Source organism: Esox lucius, chromosome 2 (genome assembly GCF_011004845.1).
Source record: "Esox lucius isolate fEsoLuc1 chromosome 2, fEsoLuc1.pri, whole genome shotgun sequence".
Lineage (NCBI taxonomy): Eukaryota > Metazoa > Chordata > Actinopteri > Esociformes > Esocidae > Esox > Esox lucius.
Genome location: NC_047570.1, coordinates 33882742 through 33899383, shown reverse-complemented (window position 1 = coordinate 33899383; position 16642 = coordinate 33882742). Strand labels below are relative to the sequence as shown.

Genomic DNA, 16642 nt, shown 5'->3' with positions numbered 1-16642 from the left:
GAGGGGCTGACCTTGGTTGCCTGGAGAGTCCTTGGGGCCAGACGGGCCGGTCCTTCCCTTCTCCTTCTTACCGAAGAGGCGTCCAAATGACGACTTGATGCTCTTCTTCTTGGCCGCCTTGTTCAAGGAGTCCTGACTGCTGTTGCTGCTGCTGGGGTTACTACCCTGGCCGTCCTGCAGGGCGCCGATACTGAGACAGAGACGCAGAGAGATCAATGAAACAGATCAAGCAGGCACAAGGGGGTGGGGGGTCGTTGCTTTCCAAAACCAACTGGAAGCAACATATTGACTTGAAGCATGGAATTCGTTGCTCACCCGCGGATGTCGCGGATGTCCTCTTGACTGGCAGCGTGGACCGCCCCCTTGTGCAGGCGCATGGAGCGCGGGGTGGTGGGGGGCGACGTCTCGCACTGGATGGTGGCCTTGTCATCCTGGGCAGACTGCACACAACACAGACAGCCAGTCAGACAACGACCTCTCAGGGGTAAGAGGGCAAGCAGAGCAGAAGACGTTTGTCAAAGAGCTCCCGCAATTATTTTCTGTACAGAGCCCTACGGGTATGGAGGAGGAGTCAGAAACAGAGAAAATGACAGGCATGCCCGTGCAAATGTTAATTTAGGAACGTTTTGACGACACGGAGGGTTTAAAGGAGCATTAGAGGGTAGGTCAGGGACGGGGGGTACCGTGAGGTCAGGGACGGGGGGGGTACCGTGAGGTCAGGGACGGGGGGGTACCGTGAGGTCAGGGACGGGGGGGTACCGTGAGGTCAGGGACGGGGGGGTACCGTGAGGTCAGGGACGGGGGGGTACCGTGAGGTCAGGGACGGGGGGGTACCGTGAGGTCAGGGACGGGGGGGGTACCGTGAGGTCAGGGACAGGGGGTACCGTGAGGTCAGGGACAGGGGGTACCGTGAGGTCAGGGACGGGGGGTACCGTGAGGTCAGGGACGGGGGGTACCGTGAGGTCAGGGACGGGGGGGTACCGTGAGGTCAGGGACGGGGGGTAATGTGGACAACAGATTTGGTTAGAGATGAGGGGCGGAGTTACACACAATTAGGGGTGTGGTTACATAACAAGGGTGGGGCAACGTATATAAGGGGAGGAGCGATTTGTGGTCGAAAGGGTTGCAGGAGTGAGAGGTTGCAGGGGTGGGTTAAAAAGTGAGGTTTCGGCAGATATAAATCAGGCTGGAGGTTTTGACGGCAGGGTTCAGACTGGGTATGGGAAGGGAGAGACCGCGACAGCTTGCGCCGCCTCTAGATTACCTTCCTGCGGTGCTTGCGCAGGTCGCTAGGCTGAAGCCCGGCAGCGAGGGGGGGGGGGGAGAAGAGAGGAGGTTAGTTTCACAGACTACAAGCAGGACTCGGGGGCCCAGCGCACACAAACACCCCCAAGAGAGAGTGTGCGCGTGTAGAGGAAGAGCGTCCTCCAAAGACAAACACCACACAAACGCAGACAAAGTAGAATTCAGCAAGCAGTTGAGGGCAAAAAAAACAAAAAAATGGTCCTCACCATTCTAACACACACACAAAGTTCGTACAGCTACCCTCATGGGGACCAGAAAATAGAAATTGCATGCTCCCTTGCCCTAATCTTAACCCTAATCTAACCCTAACCTCAATAAAGTAACATTTATGCCTAAACTTTACCTAGATGTAATGCCTAACCTTAACCCTAAACTTAACCAACAACGCCTGGACCTTAAAGAAACCCCAATTCTAACTATAAAATACATTTTAAGATTGACCCTAAACCTAAACTGACTTTTGCTTCACGGGGACCGGCAAAAGGTCCCGATTAGGCCAATTTTTTCTGGTTTTACTATACTCATTGGGACATTTGGTCCCTATGAGTTCAGTAAGGGCTAACCCACCCAAACACACTGCAGTGTCTAGGGAATCTGATGAGAATCACACTCATAATCAAAGGTCAGCGGAAACAAATGGAGAGTGAAAACCATAGAAATAGGATCTACATGAAAGATCTCAACGAGGCAATACAGGTGGATTGGAGACAGACTGAAGTTCCAAAGCCTGTTCTATAGATTGTATTTCTATGATGAAAACCACTGCAAAATAAGAGACATCATACAGGAAAATAATTGATGGAAATGGGTGTCTGATATTTTTTTCCGGGGGGGGGGGGCAGTCTGGGCTAGTGGCCTAGTCAGTGCTTAAAGGGGTCGCTCTCACACACACCAATCAAAGAAAGCTGCAGTGCTCTTTGTTAACCTGGTAACACAGGGGGGCAGACACCCTAACACTTAAAGCATCTGATCAGAAACCGAACGGATGCTGGAACAAATCCTAGAGCTGTCCAAATGGAACATCTGTTGTTCTGTCGGACCAAAATACTTAACCCTAATTGCTTCTCTGTAGTTACTTTTGGACACCTAAAGGGAGAGGCCTGGATTATGTTTAGGCCATTTGCACTAAAAGATAGAAAACTGTGTGAACAAAAGTTTTCGGTTTGAAAATGTTTTGCCACATTGTGCCCTAATGAGCACAACCCAGGACTGTGTTAATAACATGTGACCTGTGTCATATGACAGAGGAGTGGGTGAGGCAGGGTTAATGTGCCCCAGAATGCCTTGCTGCAGCCTGGTATCTCGAGTCAATAAACAACTGGAGAAGATGCAAATATTTCCACTAATGACTCACTTCCTTCATTCATCTGACGGAACCACGACAACAGGAAGTGATAAGAGTATTATCAAGATAGGGGGAGGACATGGGGAGGGGTGAGGGAGTATGGGGGAGGAGAGTGAGAATAAGGGGGAGAGAATAAGGAAGAATGTAGATAAGGACAGGGACGAGAAACAGCGAGAGAGAATGTAGAAGAAAAGATAGTGAATGAACGAATCTGACCGTAATGCCTGTGACTCTACACTGATCCACTTAGTGTTCTTTGTCTTTTTCTGAGATAAATTTGTGTGTCAACGTGTGGACGAACGAAACAAATACCAAAATAGTTGATCTTTGGTATTTTTACTTTACGCTCATAGAAAAACGACTACTGTTCCATTGTGATGATTTATTCCAGCACAGCCCAACACCGGGTGTACAAAACCTCCCCGAATCTTAGTTTATTACATTTTGTTACGTTTATTATTCCGATTCTGGTTAGATGCTAATTTCATTTTGTTGTACTGTACTTGTACTGTTCAATGACAAAAATAAGCTTAATCTAATCTCAATGTCTAGACGTTGTTTTGCTTTTCCTGGACCAGGGACAAGGTCACGGTGTGAGTGCGACCCCTGTCTGACTGAAGAGACGGGGGGAGCAGAAAAGCGGTACCTGGAGGTAGCATGGAGCATGGCTACAGGCGGGGGGGGCGCTAATGCTAGCAGCCATGTGAGGGAGGTAAGCTACTGTGTGTCGGTGGGACAGAGACCTCTGGAGGGCATAGGGGTCATACAGGCAGTGCTGAGAGAAACACAGGCAGATGTTAGGGACGCCATCACCCAAATGTAACAATGAGCCCAGATGATGACAGGCTGGAAGCCAGACAGAACATCTACAGCCCAACACTGAATGACTGACGTGTCCGTAGTGGCATGGGCAAAACACGAACACAGGACGGAAACGTAAACACGTTTTCTAAGTGACAAAAAAACAGCAGCAGATCTCACAACACGTGAAACCAAAACCCTGTAGAATAGCATGAACATGAGACGGAGTTATGGTGTTACTAGCGTAGAGAGATTTCAGTGCATTTATTGAAAAGAAAGGACTGAGAGAGACAGACAGACAGACAGACAGACAGAGAGAGACAGACAGACAGACTGAGAGAGACAGACAGACTGAGAGAGACAGACAGACAGAGAGACAGACAGACTGAGAGAGACAGACAGACTGAGAGAGACAGACAGACTGAGAGAGACAGACAGACTGAGAGAGACAGACAGACTGAGAGAGACAGACAGACTGAGAGAGACAGACAGACAGAGAGACAGACAGACTGAGAGAGACAGACAGAGTTATAGGGTGGTGGTTTCAGAGTAGACAGTTTGTGTTGTATTTTATGACAGCTGAGGTATGGAATGGATGGAGAGAGAAATGACAAAACAGAAAGAGAAATGACAAAACAGAAAGAGAAATGACAAAACAGAAAGAGAAATGACAAAACAGAAAGAGAAATGACAAAACAGAAAGAGAAATGACAAAACAGAAAGAGAAATGACAACGGGAACAGACCAATGGCTGACAAACGTGGTTGAACTCAAACTACAGGATGAGCGTGGTGGCCAATCCAAACCTGACCATGAGCCCCCTTTACACTTGAAGATCTGAGAGGATTCGACAGCTGGAGGCGACATGGCGAAACGTCCACCAAGCCAGAGGGCAGCAATTCCCAAGTGGCTTCCACCGGTCAAACCCAGTCAGATGTCCATAACGGGCGGTCGGTTGGGGACGGAGCGGAGCGGGGGTTCCCTCACCAGGGTCATGACCCCCATGCGGTCCACCTCTCGGTTGGGGCTGCGGTTGGAGATGCGTCGCGGGGTGGAGCTGCCCGACCCGGGGGGCGAGGACCCGGCCATGGAGGATGGCGGGATGGAGCTCATTGAGCGGAAGCGGTTGCCCCCCAAGCTGTCTCCGCTGCCCACGCGGCTCTCGATCTCCTCCGCCCGCATGGCAGTGTTCTCCTTCTCCTCCTGGATCATCCTGAAGGGGGGGGGGGGGTTGCATTTTAATTCCCTCTGCATCCAAGCGTCTCTACTATCGGACCAGACCTTTCGATAAAGATAAAACCAACAAAGGCGGAACCGGTCAGCGGCGGGCGATCCTACCTGATCTCATTGTTGATGGCATCCAGCTGCTCCTGCAACATGAGGGCCAGGGTCTGGGCGTCGGCCTGGCCGGCGGGAGACAGCAGGTCCACGGAGCTGAACATGGTCTCCCGCTCCTCGTCCTCCAGGTCCGACGCGTCCATGTCCGACTCAAACGCCTGGGCCACGTTGGCCAGAACGTTGGCCTGTTGCACGCGCTCCCACTCCTGTTCGTTTAGCGTCTGGACCTGAGGAGGAGGAGGAGGAGGGGAGGAGGAGGGTAACAGGGCAGGTTACCGAGAGTCAAAAGAACAGAAACTACAGCTAACCAGTAATCGGACCACCTGCGGGCCCTGACAGAGTTTCACAGCAAAAGGCTGAAGAATAACAGACATAATCCATCACCGTCCTGGTTCCCGTCCCCCTGACTTACATGTCTCTGATGTCCAGAGAGGAAGCAGGAGAGAGGGAGAGAGAACATCACATGAAGGACTCCGTGAAACAGAGTTGGTGTGAACCGAGTGGAAGAGACCTCCACCGGCAGACTCCGCCCACACCCAGGCTGCGTCTCCGAGGGGCGGGGCTTACCTTGGATGGCTCGTCCCGTAGCGCGGCCAGACGACCCTTCTGAGGCCGCCTCAGCACCAGCGCGCTGCCATAGTGGTCAGAGTGGCTGTCCATCATGGAGGAGGCCGACACCGGGTACCTGAAGTCTGGGGTGCTGCCCAGGTGGGACCGTCTGAGAGCACACACACACACACACAGAGACGCACACACACACACAGAGACGCACACACACACACAGAGACGCACACACACACACAGAGACGCACACACACACACAGAGACGCACACACACACACAGAGACGCACACACACACACAGAGACGCACACACACACACAGAGACGCACACACACACACAGAGACGCACACACACACACAGAGACGCACACACACACACAGAGACGCACACACACACACAGAGACGCACACACACACACAGAGACACACACAGAGACACACACACACACAGAGACACACACACACACAGAGACACACACACACACAGAGACACACACACACACAGAGACACACACACACACACACAGAGACACACACACACACACACAGAGACACACACACACACAGAGACACAGTCAACTCTGCCTGTTTGTTTGCAGTGGGCCCTAGTGTCTAGAGTAGAGACGGCTTGGAACCCTTGTCAGTTCAGAAACAATATTCTATAACCTATAGGTCCTGGTCCTGACCCATGTATTTCTACAGCTCAGGTCCACAAGCCTTACTCGTTTGAGATCTCTGGTCTAGAACTTTGCATTGTTCAGAGCCAGAAGTATATTTCTAAACAGTTCCAAGAAATCACTTGATTCCTGCCAGTTTTGAGACTCTCTCAATCCCAAAGGCCAGAGCTCTGGCCAATTGTGTGCCACAGTCCACCTCAGCCAATCCCACGTGGACCAGGCCTGCCAACGACGAGGAAGCAGCTTACCCATGATGCAGCAGGGAATTGCTCCTGCTCCTGTCCTGCTCGTTTTCCGCCCGCATCGTCTCAATCTGGATCAGCAGCTGTTCCTGAGAGATGGGAGGGAAGATGGAGAGGGCGTAGGAGGCACAGAGACGGAGTGGAAGGAAAAGGGGGGGAGAAGGGGAGGAAAGAATGAGAGGGGGAGGGAGGAGAATAAAGAGCGAGGAGAGCGGATGGAGGTAGGAAGAATATGACGGGAGGAGAGAGTTGTCAAAGGAGGTGGGTAAAGGTCTGTTTGTTCTAGTGACCACAGAGAACAAGTCCTTACCTTCTCATTGTGGGCCTCCTCAATCATCTTCTTGGTGTGCTCCAGATCTCTGATGAGCGCGTTCTGAAGACGGACGACAGGAGAATCAACATCATTCAGACACGGACAATCACCACCACACTGTTCTGGATGGACTCGCAAGCAATTAAGATTCAATTACGTTGCTCAGGGATTTTTCAGCTTGCTGGCTCGAGGATTCAATATTGTAACCTTTTATTTACTGGTCGGATGCTCTATCCCAGTGTTTCCCAATCCTGGTCCTGGGGACCCCAAGGGGTGCATTTGCGCCCAAGCACTCACACACGTCATTCAAATGTTGCCCTACCACCTACACACTTGATTGGTGTACTCAACCTATCATCAAGTATTTAATTTAAATCAGGTGTGAGAGAGCTGGGGCAATAACTAAAACGTGCACCCTTTTGGGTCCCGAGGTCCAGGATTGGAAAACACTGCTCCACCTGACACCCCTTAAATCTTATTGGCTTCCTGTCTAGAAACAATGAGCATGCACACTGTTAGCCCCGCCCACCTTGTCCTCCAGGGCAGACATCCTCTCCTTCAGGTGGAGCTGGAGCCTCTCATTGGATTCTGACAACAGCTTGTCAACGGTCTCCGACAGACGCCTGTTGTGCTCCTCGTTCATCTTCTCCCGCTGGCGAGCCTTCAGATCACAAACAAATCAACAGACATGTTCGTTAGAAAAGCTACCAGAAGCGGCAGAGAAACAAACTTACCGCTACCATGTTGAAAGGATGTTTGAAGACACACCAATAAGCAATACATTTGACATTTTTCTCTTAATAGATCTTCTGATTACGGGTAGAATATATCTGATCGATTATTTGACCGACGGCCAGCCAGGTTGACCGACGGCCAGCCAGGTTGACCGACGGCCAGCCAGGTTGACCGACGGCCAGCCAGGTTGACCGACGGCCAGCCAGGTTGACCGACGGCCAGCCAGGTTGACCGACGGCCAGCCAGGTTGACTGACAACATGCAAGTGACCTTTGGCCCCGTCTCACCCTAAGCAGTTCCTGGTTTTTCTCCTCCAGCTGAGCTTCCATCTGCCTCAGCCTCTCCTCCACGTTACCATGACGCTCTTCTGCCTGTGGTACAGAGACACAGATTTGATCAAACACCTCCCACCCCAAAAAACGGCCTAGACCCCGACTCTTAACCCTCTGTTGGATCTGACAGGACTGGGTGTGGAGGGGGTGGGGGGTGTAGAGCAGAACAGCCAAACTCCATATGAAAACCATGACTTGAATACATTCCAGCGTACAACAACACAAGAGCAACATGGGGGAAAGCTGAGGCAAGTTCTCTCATGCTCCTGGGTCTACAGTGGAGAGGGGAGACAGTCACTGGGTCTACAGTGGAGAGGGGAGACAGTCACTGGGTCTACAGTGGAGAGGGGAGACAGTCACTGGGTCTACAGTGGAGACGGGAGACAGTCACTGGGTCTACAGTGGAGACGGGAGACAGTCACTGGGTCTACAGTGGAGACGGGAGACAGTCACTGGGTCTACAGTGGAGACGGGAGACAGTCACTGGGTCTACAGTGGAGACGGGAGACAGTCACTGGGTCTACAGTGGAGACGGGAGACAGTCACTGGGTCTACAGTGGAGACGGGAGACAGTCACTGGGTCTACAGTGGAGAGGGGAGACAGTCACTGGGTCTACAGTGGAGAGGGGAGACAGTCACTGGGTCTACAGTGGAGACGGGAGACAGTCACTGGGTCTACAGTGGAGAGGGGAGACAGTCACTGGGTCTACAGTGTGTTCTGTGGAGGAGAATGTCCTCAGCTAACTGGAAAAATGCCAGGCCAGTGCAGAGAGATGATGTAACCCCGCCTGTAGATATGACTATTAAAATAAAAAAGGCTACTCAAAATGCCAGTGACTACGTAAAACTCTGCCAAGCGAGGGCCCTCTCCTGCCACTCCAGAACCCTGTGGGGGGCGGGGTTTCCTGCACCCTCTGAGCAAATTAAGTGGTGGTTCCTGTTTGTGTTAGATTCTAGAGGTATTTTTAGAGGATGAGGGTGTAGACAGAACAAGAGGGGGGGGGGGGGTGAATGGAGAGATAGGACTAAGTGTTTAACAGGCTTTAGATGATTAGGGGGAGGCAGTCAGGTGTGGACGATAGCAGGACCTCAAAACTGACATCTTAACCCCAACCACCCCCCCCCCCCCCTGTGACATTTATGCATCGCCTCACCCATCAAGCACTGACCCAAGCAGGAGAAGAAATCAGTGAGTCATCGTTATGAAATCTGACAGAGGTGGACTGGCTGGAGTTTCACGAGAGAAAAACAGAATAAGAGAAATATAGGGAGAGAGAGGAAACTAAGTAGTCAGTGGCCCTTTTCTAATTTCGGACATTTGTGGCACTGGACGCTGTTCAGACCAATTGGACTGGGAAAGAAGCCCCAGAGGCCGGCTGATGACGGCTGCGGTTTAATCGTTATCAAACACGTTCTGAACACTACATTGGGTTAGGGTGCTGCGTTTCAACAGCACTTCCCGTGCTGAGCCTCCCACCAGGATGTAAACCAACGACTGGCGAGGCCAAACATCCATAAATAGACCTGCGTGGGCATTTGGAGCCTGAGCGTGTGGTTGGCTGCTTCTATAGGAGCGTCCAGGGGGACATAACCATTGTTCTGTCAGCACAAAGTAAAAGAAAGTAACTCTCAACAGAAGCATCTGTCTACAAGGGTGTAGGAGATGGGGGCTTTATCGGGCTGCAGTCGCAGAAGAGGGACTTTCCCCTCACACATCCTGGGGAGGCGGGCGTCTCTGGGGACATTAATGACGCTGACCTTGGTGAGAGCCGCCACCCTCTGGGCTAGCTCCGCCTCCACTTCAGGCAGAGTCTCCGCCTTCCTGAGGGTCTGCTGCAGCTTCTGCTCGGCCAGCTCCAAGCGCTCCTGTAGCTGCCGGTTCCTCTCCTCCATCTGTCAGAAGCACAAACACAGACACAGTGACCCAGGGTGTCAGACAAACCTGCGCGGCGTAAGTGGTTAACATAGGGAGACGAAGAAAAGGAAGAGGCGAAGAAGAGGAAAAGGAGAGACGAAGAAAAGGAAGAGGCGAAGAAGAGGAAAAGGAGAGACGAAGAGAGACAAAGAGAGAGAGCCAAAGAGGAAGGGGTGTGAGAGAACGAGGGGGGACGGACGGACGGACACGGAGGGGGGATGAAGGGAGAGATGGGGGGGTGAAGAAGAGGGGGGAGAGATGAAGAAGAGGGAGACGAGGATAAAGGAGAGATGAAGAAGAAAAAGGAAGGAGGAAGAAGACAGAAAATGAGAGAGCAGCCAGATAAGAATAAATAGGAAACAGTAGTGAATGTCTTTGAGGCGTCTGACTCTGTGCCTGCTGGGCTGGGCACTCTATGAATGCAGCAGGAGGGGTCCTGTCACTGCCAGGACCCTGCAGGCTCTTCCTGCTGTCAGAAAAGGCAGACAATCAAATACCCCCAAAACACTGCAAGGCGGACCACACACTCCAGAGGAGAAAAAACCCTAGTTGAAAACCTCAGCGTACAGTGCAGGCCAGAAGTATTTGGACAGTGAAACAAGTTGTGTTGCTCTGGCTCTGTACTCCCGACACTGGATTTGAAATGATACAATCACAGTCTTGAAGCACACGGACTGCTTTAACCTGAGGGTATTTTCACCCATAACAGAGGACCCATTTAGGACCCACGCCTTGCACATCCTCCCCACATTAAAGGGTACCAACAGTATTTGGACAGGCGTCTTCACAGCGTGGAAAAGAAAATGGAACTCGCATACCAACCGCTGTGAAATGATGTGGAGGGGTGTTATGTTTCTGGCGTGTATGGAGGCACGTGAAACTGGCTCACTTGTCTTCATTGATTATGTCATCACTGACAGCAGCAGAATTATGCATTTTAAGTGCAGAGAAACACTGCCCACACAGATACAACCAGATCCCTCAAAACCAAGGTCACTACACCTTCCAGCCAGACAAGGAGCCAAAAACACCACGAAGGATACCAAGGACTTTTTCACGTCCAAAAATGTGGAATGTTCTTGACTGGCCAATTCAATCTATAAACCTGAATCCAAGTCATCGAATGGAAAGAATTTGCAACTAAAGTACTAAATATGACAACTCCAATTACTTTTGATCCCATAAAATGTCAGGGACTATGTACAAGAGGGCTGTAATTTCTATATAGTTAAAAAATTAACTCTCCCTTAAACAGTGACTAAGAGGTTACATTTCAAATCTAATGCACTGGAGCCCTAAGCTGAAACAGCAAACCTCTGGACAGTCCTGTTTACTCAGACCTGTCGGGACATTCGCCTCCGTCCCACAACCTCTGGACTGTCCTGTTTACACGGACCTGTCGGGACATTCGCCTCCGTCCCACAACCTCTGGACTGTCCTGTTTACACTGACCTGTCGGGACATTCGCCTCCGTCCCACAACCTCTGGACTGTCCTGTTTACACGGACCTGTCGGGACATTCGCCTCCGTCCCACAACCTCTGGACTGTCCTGTTTACACGGACCTGTCGGGACATTCGCCTCCGTCCCACAACCTCTGGACTGTCCTGTTTACACTGACCTGTCTGAACAGGGACTCCTTGTTGGCCACTTCGTTCTCCAGCTTGTCGTTGAGGTCATGTACCGAGGTGGCCTCACGCTGTGCCGCCAAGTACCTCTTCTCCAGGGTGACGATGCGCTCCTCCATGTCCTCCTTCTGGGCCATAGACTGTAGGAGGACAGATGGACATCAGTAACTAACACACTAACACGCCCTCCCATGTGTCTCTCCGCAGGCAGTAACAACATGCAGCATTATACCTCCCGTAGGTCTCTCTGCAGGCGCGTGTTCCCGTCTTCACTCTTGATGAGGTCTTTGCGGGCTGTGTCTAGATCCTCCTCCAGCTCGTTGATGCGCCCGGTCATGACCGCCATGCGCTCCTTCATCTGCCCCAGGTCGGATGTCTGCCGGTCCACCACCTCTTGCAGCTCTCCCACCTTCCCACGATCCTCCTCCTGGCTCATAGAGCCGTCCGAGGACCGCTGGGGACGAGATAACATTCAGCCATCTGAAACACAGCCCTGCTGAACTTTGACCCCTGAACCCTGACCCCCAACACTTCCCCATGATCCTCTTCCGTTTAGCTGCCCGGAGCACAGCCCTTGTCTCATGAGCCTGGGGTGGAGGGGCCCCTACCTTGCCATTCGTGGTTGGTGTGTCCTCAGTGTTGTGGTTGAGCCCCTCCATTCCATCGCCCAGCGATCTCTTCTGGCTGCTCTGCTCCCGAAGATAGGCCATCTACCAGAAGACAGTATTTTATTAGTCACCTGACGGGGCATTTAATTGCACCAGCCAAGGCAAATAATGACATTGTTCCAAGACCCATTTTAGCTCGACAGTGCCATGTCTACTTCAGTAACAAGACCGCTCTTCACACAATATGGGTAACAATTCTGGAAACATTTAATAAAATAAAAGCTCACAGTTACCAACTCTATGGGTTTAAAGACCACAGTTACCAAGACAACCACACAGCCTCTGAACCCGCCCACTGACACACACACACACACACACACACATTTCAGAAGTGTGTGTGTGTGTGTGCGCGCGTGTGAGCCTGAATGTCACTGAACTGCCAGGCTGATTCCCTCCTCCTCGACAGAGATGGAGGGAGGAATGGGAGTGCAGAGGACAAATCTAGGCCACATTCCCATGATCCTCTGGGCCTTTTGTCATTTCCTATTCACCGCTCTGCGGGATATGGGTGACTGTCCATTCATCACTCACAGTGTCAAGGTCTTTGACAGTGAAGCAATTAATCAGGCCTCTATCAATGCATCTGTGACACAGTACAGTGAGAGCACAAAGGAGACTTTAAATTACATAACTTTTTTTATTTCCATGTTTTAACAGCTAGAAAAAGGAAGTAATCTTTAATTTCAACCCTCCCCGCCCTGGAAAATTACGGAGGGCTGTTTCCATGGGTCACAGGGGAGTGAATCTCACACACACACATTCCAAACGGGCTGGTCCTGACTGGGCTAGGTTGATCCACCTGTCGGTGACAGCCAGGAGACAGAGGGGTGTATTTTAAGGGTGGTGACTCGTACCTCTTTGTGTGATGATGTGAGCTGTTCTTCCAGCGTACTGCATCGTTCCAACGCCACCCGTAGCCTCTCTCTGACCTGGAACACACCGGAGACTTCCATTACCTAGCGGCCACCAAACCTCGACGGAGGCGGCGGAAAGGCAGACCGCCTATTCGCCCTCCACATTAACATGTCTCCTTGGTGCCACGGGAGCTCCCAGGTGAACTACAATGACATTTTGAATAAGCCCTGGGGCCGATTTGAATTCCACACGTGTTTGTTGTCGCCTAAAAATTAATTATCCGGTTTTATTTGGCCAGGCACACGGCGCGCCCATAATAATCGCAAAATTATTAAGTCACTCCCACACACACACCTTCTCGTCCAGGGCTTTGTGGTGCTCAAACAGAGACTTCAGGGCCTTGAGGACCTCCACCTCGCTGGAGACGCCAGCTGGAGACTGGGCCTGCCTCTTCACCACTGTCATCCTCAGGCTGCGCTCGTGACGAGACACCAGGCACTCCAGGTGCTCCAGGAGGAGCTGTGGAAAAGAACCAAACAGCAGATGACGCACGCACACACAAAAGCCATCCCCAGGCTGCAGAAGGAATCAAGGGCAAGATGGCGCCTATTATACAGAACCAATCGTCCCAGACCTACAGTAGTACATAAGGACTAGGGGGGCACACAAGGATTGGGAGAGAGTTTACGTGTGTGTGTGTGTGTGTGTGTGCGCGTCACTCAATCTCATCTTGTGGATCAGCTCAGGAGGATCTGACAGCCCAGACTGATCCGTTAATCCCCTTCTCTCCCTCTGCCCCTCCTAAGACCCCTTCCACCCTCAGGCCCCCCTCCCTCACCTCCGCACCCCCCCGCCCCCCCACTCCTCCTACACCTCCTCATCCCATCCCTCTTCTTGTCCCTCTTCCACAAAACAAAGTGCCAATAATATTTACGTATAATACACATATTTACATGAATATTTACATGGTGTGTGGGTGTGCCTGTTTGCATGGGTGAGGATAGTGTTTCCAACTGAGCAGGGTCAGTGGAGGTGGTTATTCAGGTCTGAAGCAGGGTCAGTGGAGGTGGTCAGACAGGTCTTGGCTCCTTGACCGCTGACATGGTGCACCCCAGTGAGGAGGAGAGAAGGCCAGGGGACACAACCCAGGGGGACCCCAGTGAGGAAGAGAGAAGGCCAGGGGACACAACCCAGGGGGACCCCAGTGAGGAAGAGAGAAGGCCAGGGGACACAACCCAGGGGGACCCCAGTGAGGAAGAGAGAAGGCCAGGGGACACAACCCAGGGGGACCCCAGTGAGGAGGAGAGAAGGCCAGGGGACACAACCCAGGGGGACCCCAGTGAGGAGGAGAGAAGGCCAGGGGACACAACCCAGGGGGACCCCAGTGAGGAAGAGAGAAGGCCAGAGGACACATCCCAGGGGGACCCCAGTTAGGAGGAGAGAAGGGCAGAGGACACATCCCAGGGGGACCCCAGTGAGGAGGAGAAAGGCAGAGGACGCACCCCAGGGGGACCCCAGTGAGGAGGAGAGAAGGGCAGAGGACGCATCCCAGGGGGAACGCAGTGAGGAAGAGAGAAGGGCAGAGGACACATCCCAGGGGGACCCCAGTGAGGAAGAGAGAAGGGCAGAGGACACATCCCAGGGGGACCCCAGTGAGGAAGAGAGAAGGGCAGAGGACACACCCCAAGGGGACCCCAGTGCGGAAGAGAGAAGGCCAGAGGACACACCCCAGTGAGGAGAATAGAAGGGCTGAAGACACACCCCATGGGGACCTCAGTGAGAAGGGCGGAGGACACACCACAGTGAGGAGGAGAGAAGGTGTGGTGTCCAGAACCAGTGTTGTGAGCTTGGTAAACTGGTTCGGAAAGAACAACGGTATTTCATTCTGCAGTGAGCTCATTGAATGGCACTCTCATGTTCTCTAGGTGTGTAGCTGTCGTGTGATTAGCAATGGAAATGGCATCCTCTGTGGACGTGTTGTGGCAGAATGCAAACTGGAATGGGTCCAGCAATTCCATTATGACATGTCTCTTCTTGGGCCCTGGCAGGACAGTGGATGTACTTGCTGTCCAGGACATATGATCCTTAGTTAAACACAGACTCTAGCTTCAATCTGTATTCACTTTTTGCATCTTTATTAGATTAGGGACGCTCTCGTTGACCCATCGGGTCACACTTCGGGTTGATGTATGGTGACACTAAATGTTACAGCCTGGGCTCCTAGCAGGACCTTGGCTTCTCCGTTCTCCCAGCGTCTTGGTCCAAAACCATTTTGTGGGAACATCGTTATCAACACATTTAACGCCTGGGACCAATGTCGTATAGTCCTCAATGTAGGTAGAGACCTTTACAGATGAATCTATTGAATCCCCTCTTCTCAGAAGCCTCCCAACTCTCGCTCCCCTCTAACACCTCCCAAATTTTACTCCCCTCAAACACCTCCCTCCCCACGTGCACTTGCCTTCAGAACCCCCCCCCCCCCCCCTTCCTGAGGTGCATGTGTGTTTGTGTGTATACTTAGGCATGTGACTGACCCGTGTGTTGTTCCTCTCTGCCTTGAGCTCGGCAATCTCCTCCTCCCTCTCCAGGAGCTGCTCTCGGCACACGTTCACCTCTTTGGTCAGCGCCGCAAACTCCTGCAAAAGCAACACAACGTCTGGGTCACACCAACACTGAAAGGTCACGTCAGAGTTACGGTCAGGTCAAATGCCGTACGCATGAGCCATTAGTTTAGGGTCAAAGGTGAAAACTCTGGCACAACACCACCAGAGCTGAAGGAGGAGCAGTCGATGGTTGTGCACGTGCACTATGATTGGACCACTCTCGTGTTTTGCAACAGGTTAACGTTACGAAAACGTTATGAAGCACATTAACAACTGCTTTTTCCACAATGCTGAATGACCAGACGTCACCACGATACACTGCTGTGGTAACCAGGAAGCGTTACTGGACACTCCTGGAAAATAAACTGTTAAAACCTTGTATTTAAGTTCTGTCTGAAGAGGAGAAAATTATGAGATTGAACACCTGTGTCTCCAGTCTGATCTGAGCTTTCCAGCCTACAAGCACTTTGCAGCAACATAGTCTTATCACCAATGTACCCCAGCACATAGTAAGACTGGGGCCTGCCACACACACACACACACACACACACACACGTTTGTATAGCTACCCTCATGGGGACCAGAAAATAGAAATTGCATGCTCCCTTGCCCCAAACTTAACCCTAAACCTAACCATAATCTAACCCTAAACCTAAGCTTAACCTCAATAAAGTAACATTTATGCCTAAACTTTACCTAGATGTAATGCCTAACCTTAACCCTAAACCTAACCAACAATGCCTGGACCTTAAAGAAACCCCAATTCTAACTATAAAATCAATTTTGACCCTCAACCTAAACCCTGAGCCGGAAATTAACATTTGCCTCACGGGGCCCGGCAAAAGGCCCCAATGACGTCAATTTTTTCTGGTTTTACTGTACTAATTGGGACATTTGGTCCCCATTCGTTCAGTAAGACCTAGCACGCACGCACGCACACACCTCGCTGTCACAGTTAACTGAGTCAGGAGACCAGCAATATTTTATTGCTCAGCGCACTTTTAAAGCATCCAACATGCTCGCATCTACATTTTTTAAAACATGCCCCAATTATATGGGGCTGGCTAATTATATGGACAAAATACACATTTTAAAACGTCAACCAATTTATTAGTTCAGAGAATTGCTGATTATCTGTTGACCAGCATTAAAAATGTTGGGTTCAAAGACAGCCCTACCACACAGAGGAGGCTGTTTAACAGTAACATCCACTGCATGCATGGTCAAGCCCACAGAATGCCCATCCTTATATCAGGCCCTGTGGGACTCCCTTCTTGAGTTTAAATGCCTTCTTTCATTGTGTCTTTTTTCCTCTCTTGCCAC

At 51.4% G+C, this 16642-nt stretch overlaps 1 protein-coding gene across 17 annotated transcripts in view; it reads right to left on the bottom strand.

Moving 5' to 3' along the window:
- Positions 1-16642, bottom strand: part of ppfia1 (PTPRF interacting protein alpha 1) — a 49278-nt gene that overhangs the window by 12093 nt on the left and 20543 nt on the right. For 13 of the 17 annotated variants that reach the window (XM_029124618.2, XM_029124626.2, XM_029124633.2 and 10 more), the window contains exons 3-20: positions 15251-15352; positions 13071-13235; positions 12716-12790; positions 11802-11903; positions 11426-11647; positions 11187-11333; positions 9410-9544; positions 7607-7690; positions 7114-7245; positions 6582-6644; positions 6278-6360; positions 5357-5507; positions 5202-5207; positions 4790-5016; positions 4439-4664; positions 1265-1294; positions 316-440; positions 12-190 (exon numbers count right to left, since the gene is read on the bottom strand). In XM_029124618.2, the coding sequence (XP_028980451.2) occupies positions 12-190; positions 316-440; positions 1265-1294; positions 4439-4664; positions 4790-5016; positions 5202-5207; positions 5357-5507; positions 6278-6360; positions 6582-6644; positions 7114-7245; positions 7607-7690; positions 9410-9544; positions 11187-11333; positions 11426-11647; positions 11802-11903; positions 12716-12790; positions 13071-13235; positions 15251-15352 (2254 nt within the window). The remainder of the gene's footprint in view (positions 1-11; positions 191-315; positions 441-1264; positions 1295-4438; positions 4665-4789; positions 5017-5201; positions 5208-5356; positions 5508-6277; positions 6361-6581; positions 6645-7113; positions 7246-7606; positions 7691-9409; positions 9545-11186; positions 11334-11425; positions 11648-11801; positions 11904-12715; positions 12791-13070; positions 13236-15250; positions 15353-16642) is intronic. The other 4 variants (XM_029124639.2, XM_029124615.2, XM_029124649.2 and 1 more) reach the window with 2 other exon arrangements.